The sequence below is a fragment of the Pogona vitticeps genome, chromosome 2 (assembly GCF_051106095.1).
Source record: "Pogona vitticeps strain Pit_001003342236 chromosome 2, PviZW2.1, whole genome shotgun sequence".
Lineage (NCBI taxonomy): Eukaryota > Metazoa > Chordata > Lepidosauria > Squamata > Agamidae > Pogona > Pogona vitticeps.
In genome coordinates, this window is record NC_135784.1 from 293,963,208 (window position 1) to 293,978,358 (window position 15,151).

The window sequence follows — 15,151 nt, forward strand, 5'->3', positions numbered from 1 at the left end:
AGCCAAAGCGGAACTTATAAACTGTATCCTGGGTGCTGAACTGGATGGGACCGTGAGTCTTTAGGCGGGGAGAACTCTCTACGTCTGAGACTGGATTCAAGGTTAATGGAACTGGAATGATTACTTGAAGCATCTGGGCAATTTTAACTCGGAATACAATTTTTTGACAGCTGGAACATAATGACACAACAAGGACAATTTTGGGAGGAAAGAAAATCTACCCTTCAAGCAATCTGAGAAATAGTGAGATCCCACAATGAAGAGGCAAAATTATTCAAGGAGCAGTTGAAGAAGAATTATAGTCAACAGGAGACAGAGAATAATGAACAAGGAAATGAAAGGGTGGTGGCTGGTGTATGCCAATCAAAAGAGGGACCGGAGGAAATTAATGGGGAAAACCTAGGAGAAACAATTTTAACCTTGAAGGAGAGTTTTAAAGGAAGATAAGGGGAGAAAATCAGCAGAATTAATTAAAAATAGCCTGGAAGATCTATTGCAGATAGACCAAGTGTATAAAGATCTATGAGATAAATCAAATGCATAAAATGGTTTCAGAGGACACAAAAGATGGCAGAATGTTTAGAGAGACAGAAACAAAAATTGAAAAAAGACAAATAAGAGAAGCAATCACTTAGAAAGATGAAAAAGGGAAAAATAGGAAGGTGGCCCTCAAAGTTGAAAAGCATGCATATACCTAACTTCTAGAATTATAAAGGGGCACAACTTATATATTAAAAAAGAGAATTATATTGAAATAAGGTAAAGGTTCCCCTTGACAATTTGTCCAGTCGTGTCTGACTCTAGCGTGCAGTGCCCATCTCTGTTTCCAAACCAAAGAGCTAGCGTTTGTCTGAAGACAATCTTTCGTGGTCACGTGGCCAGCACGACTAGACACGGAACGCCGTTAAATTGAAATACGGGAACACTAATCACTTAGTGGCTGGTGGACTCTCCATTGTTTTGAATGGTTGTCTGTCACAGCTGTTCTACAAATGGATTGCAGAGAGACTATTTCTATGCTCCATTCCAACTGTATGATTTTATGGAAAGCCAGATTCTGGACCTGGTTCTTGTAAGCATAGGATCAAGTTACAACTTAGTATTATCCAAAAACTCTAGAAAAGGAAGAAATGGTCATATGGTGATAGTGAGTCACGTTTATTTATTTATTTGTTGTTCTTTAAAGATGTAGCCAGACTACTGGAATGCATATATTTGCACCTGAAACAAGTAATGATGTGACTGACTTACTCAGATTCTCAATTTTAACAAGTTGTTCCACTAAAATGTCTTTCACTCTTTGACACAAAAGATCCTCCTCTGTCTCTGCATTGATCTTTATCAGTATATTTTGCTGCTCTGAATACCAGGCTTCCAATTTGGGCCATGCCTCCAGGAAACCTACAATTCTGTGTAACCAGAAAAATGCACAGGTCAAATATCAAGAAGGAACTCACAATCCAAATAAGAACTGAATAAACAGGTATATTGACTGTGCTGACATGATAGAAACTTTAGAAGAGATCTACTAGATCAGACCAAAAGCCTATTTAGTCCACCATTTTATTTCAAAAGTGGGGAGCCAGATGGCTCTGGAAAGCAGCCCTCAAAATGAGAATGACACCACCTTGCTTCTAACACTCCAGACGGTAATGGACAGAGCACAAATCTTGTCATGCCCCATCTTTGTGGATAAGGACGAGGCACTGGAACATTCTTCACTCCATCAGCAAGTCTTGAAAGACATTTCTTGAGGCTTTAGTTCTTGAGTCAGCAAGAATAATGTTATGCACAAAAAACACGAAACAAAAAATACCCACAACATATTTATGTAAAATTCCCAACTCCTCCCATCCATCCAAAATTAGGGTATTCACATGTTGTGCATATTGCAACAAGTGGCCAAAATGGGAAAGATTGTGACGTTATTTTAAGAGTTAGAAGTATTAAATGGGTTATTCACATCTTTCTTAACAACTGGCCAGGCTTTCTGTGCTGTCAGTGTGAATGCTTTGCTTCTTAAAGGGAAAGGACACCAGAGATATTTTACGCACATGACAGAGATGCTGGAGTGGTGGAGGGAGACAGCTCTTTGCCTCACACTTGACAACAAACCTCACTGAGGTTTAAAATTCCTTGTTCAGGTTTCTTGCCACATTGACACAGCCAAGATCCACAAGAATGAGGCATTTAGTACTCTTTCCATCCATAACAGTGATTGACAGCTTTATTCTCCATGAATCTGTTTAATATCTATCTCAGATCTTGTACTGTGGTGGCCACCACCTTATTTTGTGACAGAAACCACCACCGTTTATTTAAGAATTGTGTGGTGGAGTCCTTCTTTTTCTCAGACTACATTTCACACCATTCAGTTCCTTTGGAAGTCCCTAAGAGAGATGAACTACTGGACAACTTTTGCCACATGGGAGGTGCTAAACCTGTCTAAACATTTTGTTTGCTTGATCAAGCAGTTTAGCACTTGAAAGGTTGAAAAATTAGAAGAGAAAAAACCCATGAAAGACCTACACTTCAGCCATTTTGTAAAATTCTAAGTACCTTCACAACAAAGTAGGACAGGTTTCGTTCTCCATTTATTCTCCCTTCATCTTTGTACTCAATATAAGGTCTATTTATTTATTTATTTATTTATTTATTTATTTATTTATTTATTTATTTATTTATTTATTTATTTATTTATTCATTCATTCATTCATTCATTCATTCATTCATTCATTCATTCATTCATACCCCGCCTATCTGGTCATTGCGGGGGAGGTTGTTTGATGAACAGGGGAGGGGAATCTTGCATAGTGTAATCATGCCTTTCCTGAAAGGAGTTCATGGCCCCTGCCATTTTCTTCTTTTTGTTATTATGGCGTTAGGCTGCAAGACAGTCATTAGCCTAAAGTCATTCAGTTAGTTGCATAGCTGAAGAAGGAATTATTGGAAGAATTTTGGTTAATTCCTTTTAGTTAGCAGAGCATAACGTGTCCCCCCCCCCCAAAAAAAAGCTGCAGTACAGGGAAACTGTGAAGGAAAATAGCTAAAAATCCCAGCCTCTCTGTTCTCACAGCGACTAGCTCTTTAGATATGAAAATCACTCTACAAGTACTTAAAATAGAAAAGAAAAACATCCTTACTTACAGTTGTGGAACTTTGGTTACCATCAGAGGAATAAAGAAAAGAATAAGAAAGAAATTGCAGCCACAACTATGTGGGAGGCTGAATTCACCACACTGTCCACAGGGCCAGAGAAGAGTAAAGGAGAAGAAGAAACAACAAAAAGGAAGAGGGGACAGGGGCTTGTCTCAAGCCTGTGAAGAAGGACTTTGCTAATAGGTTAGCGGCAAGACATACTAATGCTAGGCGGTGAAACCCAGTGTTAGGCTGCATGCTACATTGTTAATTTCTCCAACAGGATTTCCTCAAAAAGAGTCTGACACTCTAACCACTGTAACCTACCATACTGAAGTTATTCAATCAGTTGCTTTTTACTCACCGGTGCTGCATTTGACCTCTCACTGACTCTACTTTTTCTCTTCTGTGGAGTTCAACTCCTGACAGTTGCTCACCTTTTTCTTGCGCAATTTGAAAGAAGTCAGCTGTTGGATGCAAAATATCAAAATAAGGATCTATCCAGGAAGAACCCTTTTATAACACTGTTTTCAAGGTTTGAATGAGATCTGATATTAATTACAGCCTCGCTAGAGGGCATTTTTGTAATTAGCTTTTCCCAAGAACTCTCAAGAGGTTTTTTGCGCTATTTAAAAAATAAGAAGAAAGGCAAAATGCCGATGTGCCTGCAGGAGGTTTATGCTAGGGATGAGGAATTTGGCCAGTTCTGCTTTCTTCTGCATTTACTTTTTTTTTTTTTTGCAAAGTTCTTCCTTGAGGAAAGAATTTCTAAGAAAAATGTATAAATGGTGGCAAGACTTCATAAACAAACTGAAAGGATTTTTCTCTCCCCCCCCCCCCCCGGATCTCTTAAACTCTGCAAGAAATGCAGTTTCCCAGCATGGAAAGGAACATGTTGCATCTGCCTACTGTGTAGTCGCTGAAGACTACCCAGAATGAAATGGGTCTATAATACTAATTCAGCACTAACCCACTTGAACGAATCAAGATTGCGGCATTTGAGAACTAAGTACTATTCAGACTCTGAATCTGGACCAACAAGCCTATTCATTCTGGTATTTCCTGTGTTAATTTTTTTAAAAAAAATTCTTTCCCTCCTAAGTATGAAGAAATTTCACAATTTTAGTATAGTCTAAGTTTAAAATAAATGGATGCAAATTTCTCACTCTCTCCTAGTCCCTGCCATACCTTCTTACCCATCTGCCCCTTTCCAGAGTCTACCGGTGATTCTTGTCTACAAGGACTCCTTCTGTACTACATGCGTTGAACATTAAACTTACATCTCAGACTTGCCACCCGATCCAGCACAGCCGAGTCTGAAACATCTAATAAAATAGAAAAATCGAGCCCTGGGAGATGGACAGGGGGCTCTTTTGGAGCTGCTGGGTCTACAACCAAGGCAGGTTTTCGCAAGTTTTTAGCATTAGCTTCTGCTTGGTCTGGGTCTCGCCCCGTCAAAGCCTTTTCAAGCAGTTTGGCCTGATTCAGTGTCATCGGAAATCCATCCATGATCCAACCTTTTTCTGATGGCAATCGGCTAAAGGGAAGGAAAAACACACACACACACACACACAAGCAAACAGGAGAAACAAAATATTAACCATATTTGGAAGGTTCACTAAGCATTGTGTCAGCTCTGTTTATTATTTTCCACAACTCTTCTTCCATGTTAAAATAGGGAATATCAAATATTTTTAAAGTTTCAGTGGAATATAGAACACTAAAATAAAAAGACCCAAAGAAGTAGCATTTCGCTAAAGCAAGGGTAAAACTAAACCCAAAGGAAACCAAAATCAAACCAAAAGTGAGCAAAGATGCGCCTTTCTCATGCCCGGGCCTCTGGTTTTCACATACGCACATAATTAGCTTTCCTTTTCTTTCTTTTTCTAATCCCCCAGTGCCATATCTACATGTTAGCTCTGTTTGCTACTTGTGTCAGCTATGCTATTGCTACTTTGTAGACCAATAACTGACATTATTCACAATCGTCTGTTTCTTTACTAACAAACCACTGTCACCTTGTTTGCTATCTGTTATCCTCATCTGGTCATGAGACCATGTATAAATATGACAGTTAACTAGTCCCACTCTTATGCCTGAGGAAGCAGACTTAATCTACGAAAGCTTGCACGCAAGAGTAGTTAATACTTTTAATAGACCAATAAAAATTTGAACAAACTACAAGCTTTTGTGGATGAAATCCCACTTCTTCAGAGTTATGCACCAATATTTATGGACAGTGCAGGAAAAAAGATGTAAATGTAACCGTAAGTCTTTAAGGTGCCACAATGTTTTGTCTCTTGCTGGTTTTTTTTTTCCTGATAATCTTGCACAAACTAACACAGCGACTCCTTCAAAAATTTCAAGATTTTGGCATGCTAAGAGTGTTATTCTTCCTACCCAATACAGTCTCTTAAATAGCTTCTGTATTTCTAGGTAGCAACAGGCACACCTGCTTCAGCAATTCCTTGCATTACTGTCTGCTTTGTATGAGGGCAACATATGTGCCCATGCATGGAAAACAGCTGCAGATCAGGGGCCAGGGCAGATTTTTATATTATTTTCTAAGAATGGCAGGGCTTTCACAGAACCTGCTTATCATGCTACAACTCTATCTACAGGATCCTGAAAACATCTGTTTCTTTCTCATGCTTTTGAATACAGTACAGGTGTTCCTTTTAGGGGATCATGAAAACTAAATTGTCTAAAAATATTGGCCGTGGTGTCATGATTTCCACCCTCAGATGCAAATTATCTGATTATACCCACCACAAGTAGCTCTTGTTATATTAATGAAGATCTATTGCCAAAATAATTTGGCTGTCATCATGAGTAATGATGAGAAAACCTTAACCAAGCATCACACTTAATCACATCCAAGTACAGTTATTCAGACTTGTCTTCTTCATACCTAATAGCTTCCACCATGATGCCAACTAATAATTCATCTGGAATACTTTTTCCTCTCTTCAGCAGCATCTCTGCTCCTGCACCAAGCTGAGCACGAATAGAAAGCTGGGAAATTTATAGGCAGGGGGGAATTAAAAGGAAAAAGGGACAGGTGAACATAGGAAATATCAAATAATTTAATTAAACAGGCATACACTCCCCTATCTGTCAGAAGGTCTAACTTCAATAAAGCAACACTTCAATGAAACAAACATAGAGACAAGCTTAAGATTAGAAGTTGATTCTTGAGAACTAAGGGCTAAAAAGCATGTAATGCTACTTATTTTTAAGTTGGGCAAAATCCTCTTCATTTCATTTCTCTTTATTCATGCAACGATCCACTGCACCAGTAGTTGTGCTATTCACTCCATCTTTTGCAATCAGAAGACCCATTGCTTCACATTGGGTATTTCCAGTTCAAGCAACTGCAAGCCAGAGCACTATGTTCACTGGATGTTACACTCTGGGACTGCAAACAGGTTTCTGGCATTATTTGATAAACCACACAGCTGACAAAAACACCTTTGGGACATTTTAAAACTATAGGAAGCCTCAAACAATCAGTAAATAAATAACTGATTCCAATATTTCAACATTAAAATGTCACGTTCTTTGAAAAGTCAATAATACTAAAATTGATAATAAAAGTGGCAAATAAAAGATTAAATGTCTGCCAAAAGATCTTAGCATTAAACATAAATGTACATAACAAGGGCAACCGATAGCATTTCTTAGGAAAGGCATTAACCACAAACAGATGGCCATGACAGTGAACGCTCTTTCCTTAGGATTTATATTGTTTGTGTAGTTGATTTCTCTTTAATGGCTGAAGAGGGCCATAAATTCGGTAGGAACTGCAGCATGCAGGAAAAGAGGCATTCATTAGCCTTCTGTCATGGCCCAAGTCTGAACCAGAGGGTTCTCTATGCCTTCCATTTGTGCTGGGGTTTCTATTTTCTTCCACACTGAACTCTAACTACCACTTGGAAAAGCTGCTGTTTGGGGCCACAATTATCAACATCTGAATTTTTCAAAATTTAGAAAAGCTTCATGAACATGAAAATTCTTGCTGGTACATCTGCTCTACAAAGGACTGGGCCTTGACCTATGCAAAACATGTATTCTGCTGGAATACACAAGAGCCTCATGGTGCAGTGGTTAAACTGCTGTACTGCAGACAAAACTCTGCTCACAACCCAGGGTTCAATCCCAGGTAGCCAGCTTAAGGTTCACTCAGCCTTCCATCTTTCTGAGGTCAGTACATTGAATATTCACTTCGGGGCGGGGGGCAATCTATAGCCTGCATACTTAACTTGTAAACTGCCCAAAGAGTGCTTTAAATGCTATGGGGCGGTATATAAGCAGATTTTTTTTTTGTTGGGAAAATATTGTCTACACAATAGTCAAGCAGCTAAAAGAGAGGATAAATTAATTAAAACGAATCACTTTTAAGACCACAGATATAATGTGTTTTTTCTCTTACAGATACTCCATTTATAGGGAAACTAATGCACTTTTTAAATAAATGGTTTTGCAGATATTTGTCATACAGTACTTCAAAAACTTCCACAAGCTAGAGTCACAAGAGTTGACAGAGACTTCAAAGGCCTTCTAGTACAAAGTATGAAATCCACTGTTACAGCATCACCGAAATGCAATCACTCCATTTATTTAAAAACATCTAACAAATTCACCATTTGGAAGGGAGTCTGTTCTACACCAAAGCAGCTTGTATCAATAAGAAATTCTTCCTAAGGTTTAGGTGAAATTCTCAGGGTTCTGTTCACTTGATTTTTAGTTATTTAATTGGTATCTGACCTTTCTTCCATGAAAGGGACTCCATGAATTATTAGTAGTAAACTGAAACCACTCTTAAAAGCTATTTTCCAGAGCAATGGAAAAACAAATCTGCTGTATCAGTTACGGGACAGTCTTTCAACCATCAGAAACACTTGATTCAGCAGAGATGATAACGGTACAAAAAAAATGAAACAACTCCACTCAGATAGATGGGTGGATGTACCACTGACAATAATGTCTCTACTATCCACCTCCAAGTCTCATGTTTTGGTCAAGCTCAACCTTAGCAGCTACACAGAAGGAAATTAAGATCCAATGGCATACGTTGGATAATTCATCTTCAGAGTCACCCATCTCTTCTTGGTCATTTAGCTGAATAGAGCCTGATTTTTCTGCTTCTAGGAACAGCAAAAAACAGCAATCATATTTCTATTAGTATTAACACTTTATCCATACTGAAATATAATTCTCCATACCATGCAAAGGTTCATGACCATTAGAGGTACTGTACATCACGGCTATGAAGAAAGTTACCTTCAATTTCACCACCCAAATCAGCCCATGTGTCAACAATACATGATAAAACTAATACTTGGTTGTGCATACTGTTATTTCCCAGCAATTAATGTGGAACGTGTATGTGAAGCTTGTGTTCCATACAGAGTTTTTAGATATAGCATTTGCTGCTCAGACATATTGTAGAGATCCATCTTTTGTGCTACTCTAAATGGGAGTTGACTTGCTCTATGCAATTTTGAATCCTGCACACAGACAAATAAGTTAAAATGTTAATTTTCAGGGCATCATATGGATTTCTTATCGAACAACCTTGAGATACAGATCCTTGAGGTCCTTTTCTGAGAAAGTGAGGTGGGAGCAATGATGGTTTGTTCCCTGGAGACCCGTGGCCCCCACCAGTCCCATTTTACCTTCTGAAGGACTGAGGAGTTAAAGAGAGGGTCTGACATGGGAAAGTCTGTGAGGCATTTTGGTGACCCTGGTGGATCAGATTAGGTTTGTAGGCCAGACATGCCTCTTCCCTAAAGTTCTTCTTCCCCCTCCCCACAAAAATCCTAAAAGATAACCTGCTGAGAATGAAGGGAACTGACCCCATCCCACATGGGCACATAGTATTACCACAGTCAGCCACAGTAGAGAGGGCACACAAGTGGGCTGAAGTCCATATCAGAAGTATGGGATTCATCTCAGTCAGGTTTGGCAGCATGGAACCTTCCATCTGAGCCCGAATGCGGAGGAAAATGACAAAGCAAACTGAAGCCTACTTGGGATCAATTGATAATTCAGAAACAGAGACTGCAAGATAGGCCAACTCTAAGCTGTAACAAGCAGCGACTGCCACAGCACTCCGCACTAAATCTGTACAGTGGTGCCTCACTTACGATTACCCCGCTCTACAACGAAATCGCTTGACGATTAGGTTTTTGCGATCGCTTTTGTGATCGAAAAACAATGTTTTAAATGGGTTTTTTTTCGTTTAACGATGATCGGTTCCCTGCTTCGGGAACCGATTTTCGCTTTACGATTAAAAACAGCTGATTGTCGGGTTTCAAAATGGCCACCAGCTGCTTAAAATGGCTCCCTGCTGTGTTTTTGGATGGATTCCTTGCTTTACAGGCAGCGAAAATGGCCGTCCCTATGGAGGATTTTCGCTGGATGGTGAGTTTTCAGCCCATTGGAACGCATTGAGGGGTTTTCAATGCGTTTCAATGGGCTTTTTTATTTCGCTTAATGATATTTTTGCTCTACAGTGATTTCGCTGGAACGAATTAACATCGTTAAGCGAGGCACCACTGTACTTTGGAAACACATCTACAGTCTGAAGTTTCAAGTTCTTTGCACAAACGCAGATGAAGAAAATTTGGAAAGCATTTGTCCTTCATACTAGTTCACTGCAGGTGCAACCCAAGGGTCTGCCAACCTTGGTCGGTTTCCAGCCTGCTTTTGCTCCTTCACTTTAGACCAGCCATGGCCTCACATTAGAATTCTGAAGTAAACGCATTGATTTCATTACCTTTTGGCTCCTCTGCAGGTAGCAAGTTGAGGTTCATTTCTGCTGTGTCGTAGTGAGCTTTTACCGCTACAATTGAAGCCCTAGAAGCCTCCCTCAGGACCTTTTCAATCCAACAAACAAACAGGTAAGGAAGCAAACAAACGATTAGCATATTGCTTTCCTGCTGTGAAACAGAAGTAAGTTTTGGAGCCTTACTTCAGAGCATTGCATATTATGCAGCATTTTTAGGAATGTACTGTAACAAGATGCCTGCTGGATTGAACCAAGAAGAAATTTGAGGCTCTCACTAGAGGGATACAGACTCCTTGTATTTACTTGAGTTACAAAGTGGCCAAGGGGCGTATTGTCAAAAATCCTGCTTTTTGACTTGTGATCCACAGCTACTCAGCCTTTCCAGCCTTTATTCAAGGTCCAGGTAGATTTTTATGAAACAATTATTCCTTTTGGGGTTTTCTTTTCATAAAGGTCTGAAAGTGTGGACAGAGAGTGTGGCTGCAAGACAATGGAAAGGTACCCGAAAATCTCTTCGTGTTTTGGAGTTCCCTCCAAAGACTGTGCATCTGCTGAAGTCGGCTGCAGGTAAAATGAGCTTATGCTGAGCAAAACCTGCTAGTCTTTAGGTGGCATAAGACTTTTTGTTGTTTATGGGGAAGTCAGAGGCAGAATCCAGTAGAGCACTGATTTTCAACATATAGGTCTAAGGTGTGCCTTCTTTACATTTTTTCAAAACAGGGAAGAACTTGTTGCTCAGACATAAAGAAGACATACCTTAGAGAGCAGTAGCTACCTCTAACCTTTGGATTATCATTCCCATCAGCAATAGCTGGAAGAGAACATGGTTCTAGGGTGATGGGAATCATAGTTCAAAACCTCTGTAGGTACCACCTTGCTTACTTCTGTCTTCAAGAGATCTAGCAAATGGTTGACAGGTTCCTCTCACCCAAGATATAAAAGCAGTAAAAAGCTGAAAGAGCCATCAATGTCCCTTACATACACATTCCTTTTATCCCATCATCTTGAGTGAAGCAGGTTTTTAGAACACTACAAAAAGGTGCAAAATCAGCTTCATCAGAGACAGCCATATGACAAAACAAATGAATGCATGCATTTAGAAGAAGAAGAAGAAGAAGAAGAAGACCTTTATTGGCATATGTTTAAACATAATGATAAATTCGTTTATTATGCTCTCAAGAGGTACGTTCCATCCCTGACTTCACTCATCCCCCTTCTTCCTTCTTGTCCTTGCACTTGTGGAGTTCAATACTTTTTGCTTCTACTTTTGATTAACTCCAACTTGCTCTGATTATGCAACTTGATCATCAGGAGAGGCCTTTCTCTTGGTCTCACCATCTTCACAGGTACATTTGATGGGGACACAGGAGAGGGCCTTCTCGGTTGCTGCTCCGGACTTTGGAACTCCCTCCCACAGGAGGCAAGGCTGGCCCCATCTTTGCTGGCCTTCCACAAGCGGACAAAGACCTTTCTCTTCAGGCAAGCTTTCTTTCAGTGACCGGCAGCCCGAGCGGGGTTTTTAAATGGAGCATTATGCCCTACTGCTTTGAATGTGGTTTTGGTATTGTTTGCTTACCAATGTTTAGAGTGATATTTGATTGGCCCTTTTAAGTATTTGTATACTTACTGTTTTTAGCTTTAAATATTGTCTTTTAATGATGGTCCTTTTTAAGGAAAAAGGTGGGGTAAAAATAAAAATGAATGAATGAATGAATGAATGAATGAATGAATGAATGAATGAATGAATGAATGAATGTCCAGACCCAACATACTGTACATACTCTTAACTTTGGTTTAACTTTAAAAAGCCAGCATCAAACCATAGTTTTTGAAGCTGACATGTTTCAATAAACCATAGTTAAGACCAAAGTTTGGATGTAGTACTGGACCATGATCAACTGAAATTAGAAGTGAACACTTCAGAACTCCTTACTGAGTTTGCACAAAGGGGGAAAGTATGGTGTGTCGTCCAGACCCAGCAAACTAGAGAATTTTAACTATGGTTTAATATCTCAGTGAATTAGGTATCTGGCTGCACTCATAGGAATGGGCTGCAATTCATTACAAATAATTTTTTAAGACTTACAGCAATTTGATTCAAGGAAGGCACTTCTATTTTGCAGCTTTGAATCACAGTGCTTTCACTCGCCATTTCGTTCTCATGAAAGGCTTTGATAGCCTCTACAATCAGTGCATCAATCGACAGTGCTTGGATATTGCAAGCTAAAACAGAGAAAATCAGGCTGTCATAAGTGTATAGTTGAAAGAAGCACAAAAGAGTACTACTGATTGTTTTGAAACTGACATTATCTTATTTTATGGAAAACGCATTAAGATACTCTCGAGGAACACCTGCTGGCTTTGATGGACAAGTTTCTGTTGTGTCCTAAGCTAGCTGCTTTGAAATAGGGAACCCAAAACTATCATGGGGTCCCAAGATTAAATGCCAGCATTGCCAGTATTAACAATAATTTAAAAAGAGGTATAGTTGGGAATGACTCTTGTCTGATATGTTAGAAAGCTACTGGTAGATGAAATAAATGAAACAGAGACAGACCTGCACTAGCTCAGTATATGAAGCAGCACTGAACCTTTGCACTCACATCTTATACAGTGGTGCCCCGCATGGCGACAATAATCCGTTCCGGAAAAATCGCCACTGTACGGATTTGTCGCTATGCGGAACAAAAAAGCCCATAGGAATGCATTAAAACATGTTTAATGCGTTCCTATGGGCAACAAACTCACCGTTATGCGAAGATCCTCCATACGGCCGCCATTTTCGCTGCCCAGTAAGCGAGGAATCCAGGCAAAAACACAGCAGGCGGCCATTTTATTTACCCGGTGGCCATTTTGGAACCGCCGATCAGCTGTTCTAAATACATCGCTATGCGAAAATCAGTAAGCGAAACAGCTTACTGATCATCACAAAGCGATGTTTTACCATTTAAAACATTGCAATGCAATCGCAAAAACGATCGCAAAAAAAATCACTATGTGGATTCGTAGTTAAACGAAGCGCTCATTATGCGGGGCACCACTGTACTACCCCTATGGATCTCCAGGCATTCACAGTAGTGACTGGTGGGAGAGCAGTACAATTCAGCACGATAAGAAGTAGTAGAAGCTTCTAGGGAGTGGCATTATGGATCCATCCAACATTTTAGTTCTGTTCTTCTCAATAGCATCTAAGCATGTTTAATTTTCTTTGGATTATAAGCAGATCACATTTTGCAGGGTTGGCTCCACTAATATTTGCAATCAACAAAACACATTTCTAAAAAAAAAAACCCGAGAAACGAGAAACCATGAAAAATTAGACAAAAACGGAGGGGGGGGGGGAAGTCCTACCTTTTTCTAAGAACTTTAAACAAGTGCTTTTGCCACTAAAGAGTTTTCCCAAAATACATCCCTTGATGGGAAATGGAGAAAATACAGGTGGAGGTGGCTCAGGCTCTGGAGGATAGAACAATCCCATCAATCTGTAAATCACATGACCCAATATGATGTTACTGGGTGGAGGTTTATTAGCTCTGATCTCTTCGGGTGGGTACCATTCCTCAGTCATAGTCTGTATCAACACAAATCACAAAATAAAAGGAATGTATGAAAAACATCAGCCTTACTGTAAAAAAGGTACAAGACTGTACTCTTCTGGGTGCTTATTTAACAAGACATTTGACTGAACTGGACGAAACCTACATCTGAACAAATAAGCACAGGATCTGGTTTAGAGATCTTTATACCAGAAACATCATGGCGGTTTACAGATACAAACTAGAGCCTGAGAGATTTTAGGAAGCAGTGAAAATCCCAAGATTATGGTCACTCAAGAACAAACGTGTTACATGGAATTTCTGTGATCGTCATCTTCTTTTTTTAATGTTTTTTTTTTAAATTAGGGATAAGGTAGAGGGGGATATGGGGGGAAAAGAGGGGGAAGGAGAACACAAAATGTACTGTCATCCAATCTGTTTGTTCATGTTGCGATATCAAGTCGACTTTTCGCCTTTCTACAATTTGATTGCCCTCCAGGTTTCAACTTACAGTTACATCTTAGTTTAATTCTATGTTATTCAAGCACTATCTGGTGACTCAAGCTATTTATATAATCAATCCCATCATTCAGTTGCCTTTTGTATTGGACGGTCTTTCAACACTTCTGATAGAATATCCATTTCTGCCACTTCCCATATTTTCTCAATGAGTTCCTCTTGTTTTTGTATCTCTGATTTCTTCCAGTTCTTAGCATAAAGAATTCTGGTTGCAGTGACTATATATATAACTAGGTAGTTCTTTGTCTTATCTATATTATCTGGTATAATACTCAGTAAAAACAATTCTGGGGTTAGTGGAACATTACAAAGCAGTATTTTTTGGAACAGAGTATGTACGATAGGTGGATTAAGGCTATCCAATACTGTTTCGCTACTCTACAAGTCCACCACATATGGAAAAAGCTTCCCTCTTGTGCTTCACACTTCCAACAAACATTTGACACCTCTGTATAAATCTTCGACAATTTTTCCGGAGTCATATGCCACCTATAAAACATCTTATATATTTTCTCTTTGAAATTTACTGATTTTGTGAGCTTTATGTTATTTTTCCATATTTGCAACCATTGATCAATATCAATATTATGTCCTATATTTTGTGCCCACCTAATCATACATTCTTTTACCATCTCATTTTGCATTTTAGTTTCAAGCAAATAATCATACATTTTCTTAATTGCTTTGTCATTTGAGCCCAGCAGAAGTTTATCGAATATCGTTTGTTCTGTGTAAAAGCCCTCTATTTTATCTTTTCTATACCTAGATTCCACTAGTGCTCTGGACCACCAGTCTAGATATATGTTTTGTGTCTCTAACTCTTCTTTGGACCTTAACTCACAATCATTTGTGTAGTAGAGTAGTCCACCAGAGTAGTCCACCACGACTAGATAGGCGGGATATAAATTAAATAAATAAATAAATAAATAAATAAATAGATCTTGATATCTTAAAAGTTTCGCTTCTGTCATGAGATTAGGTTGTATAAGGTCTCTATGGGTGATTTTTCTGCTCTTTATTTTTTTTGTGCCATAGAAAAGCATGCCAACCTAACTGTAAATCATGTCCTTCCAACTTGTGTAGTCTATCATTATTTAAAGTTATCCATTCCTTTATACACAGGGTCTCTAATACAATACCCAATCTGGGAGACCAAAACCTCATA

The 15,151-nt window shown here is 39.1% G+C and overlaps 1 protein-coding gene across 3 annotated transcripts in view; it reads right to left on the reverse strand.

The window, feature by feature from the left end:
- The window catches only part of SPEF2 (sperm flagellar 2), an 87,747-nt gene that overhangs the window by 37,589 nt on the left and 35,007 nt on the right, over positions 1-15,151 (reverse strand). For 2 of the 3 annotated variants that reach the window (XM_078384495.1, XM_078384494.1), the window contains exons 11-18: positions 13,283-13,502; positions 12,018-12,154; positions 9,920-10,019; positions 8,212-8,285; positions 6,050-6,153; positions 4,419-4,675; positions 3,503-3,605; positions 1,252-1,409 (exon numbers count right to left, since the gene is read on the reverse strand). In XM_078384495.1, coding sequence (XP_078240621.1) covers positions 1,252-1,409; positions 3,503-3,605; positions 4,419-4,675; positions 6,050-6,153; positions 8,212-8,285; positions 9,920-10,019; positions 12,018-12,154; positions 13,283-13,502 — 1,153 coding nt within the window. The remainder of the gene's footprint in view (positions 1-1,251; positions 1,410-3,502; positions 3,606-4,418; positions 4,676-6,049; positions 6,154-8,211; positions 8,286-9,919; positions 10,020-12,017; positions 12,155-13,282; positions 13,503-15,151) is intronic. The other variant, XR_013541151.1, reaches the window with a different exon arrangement.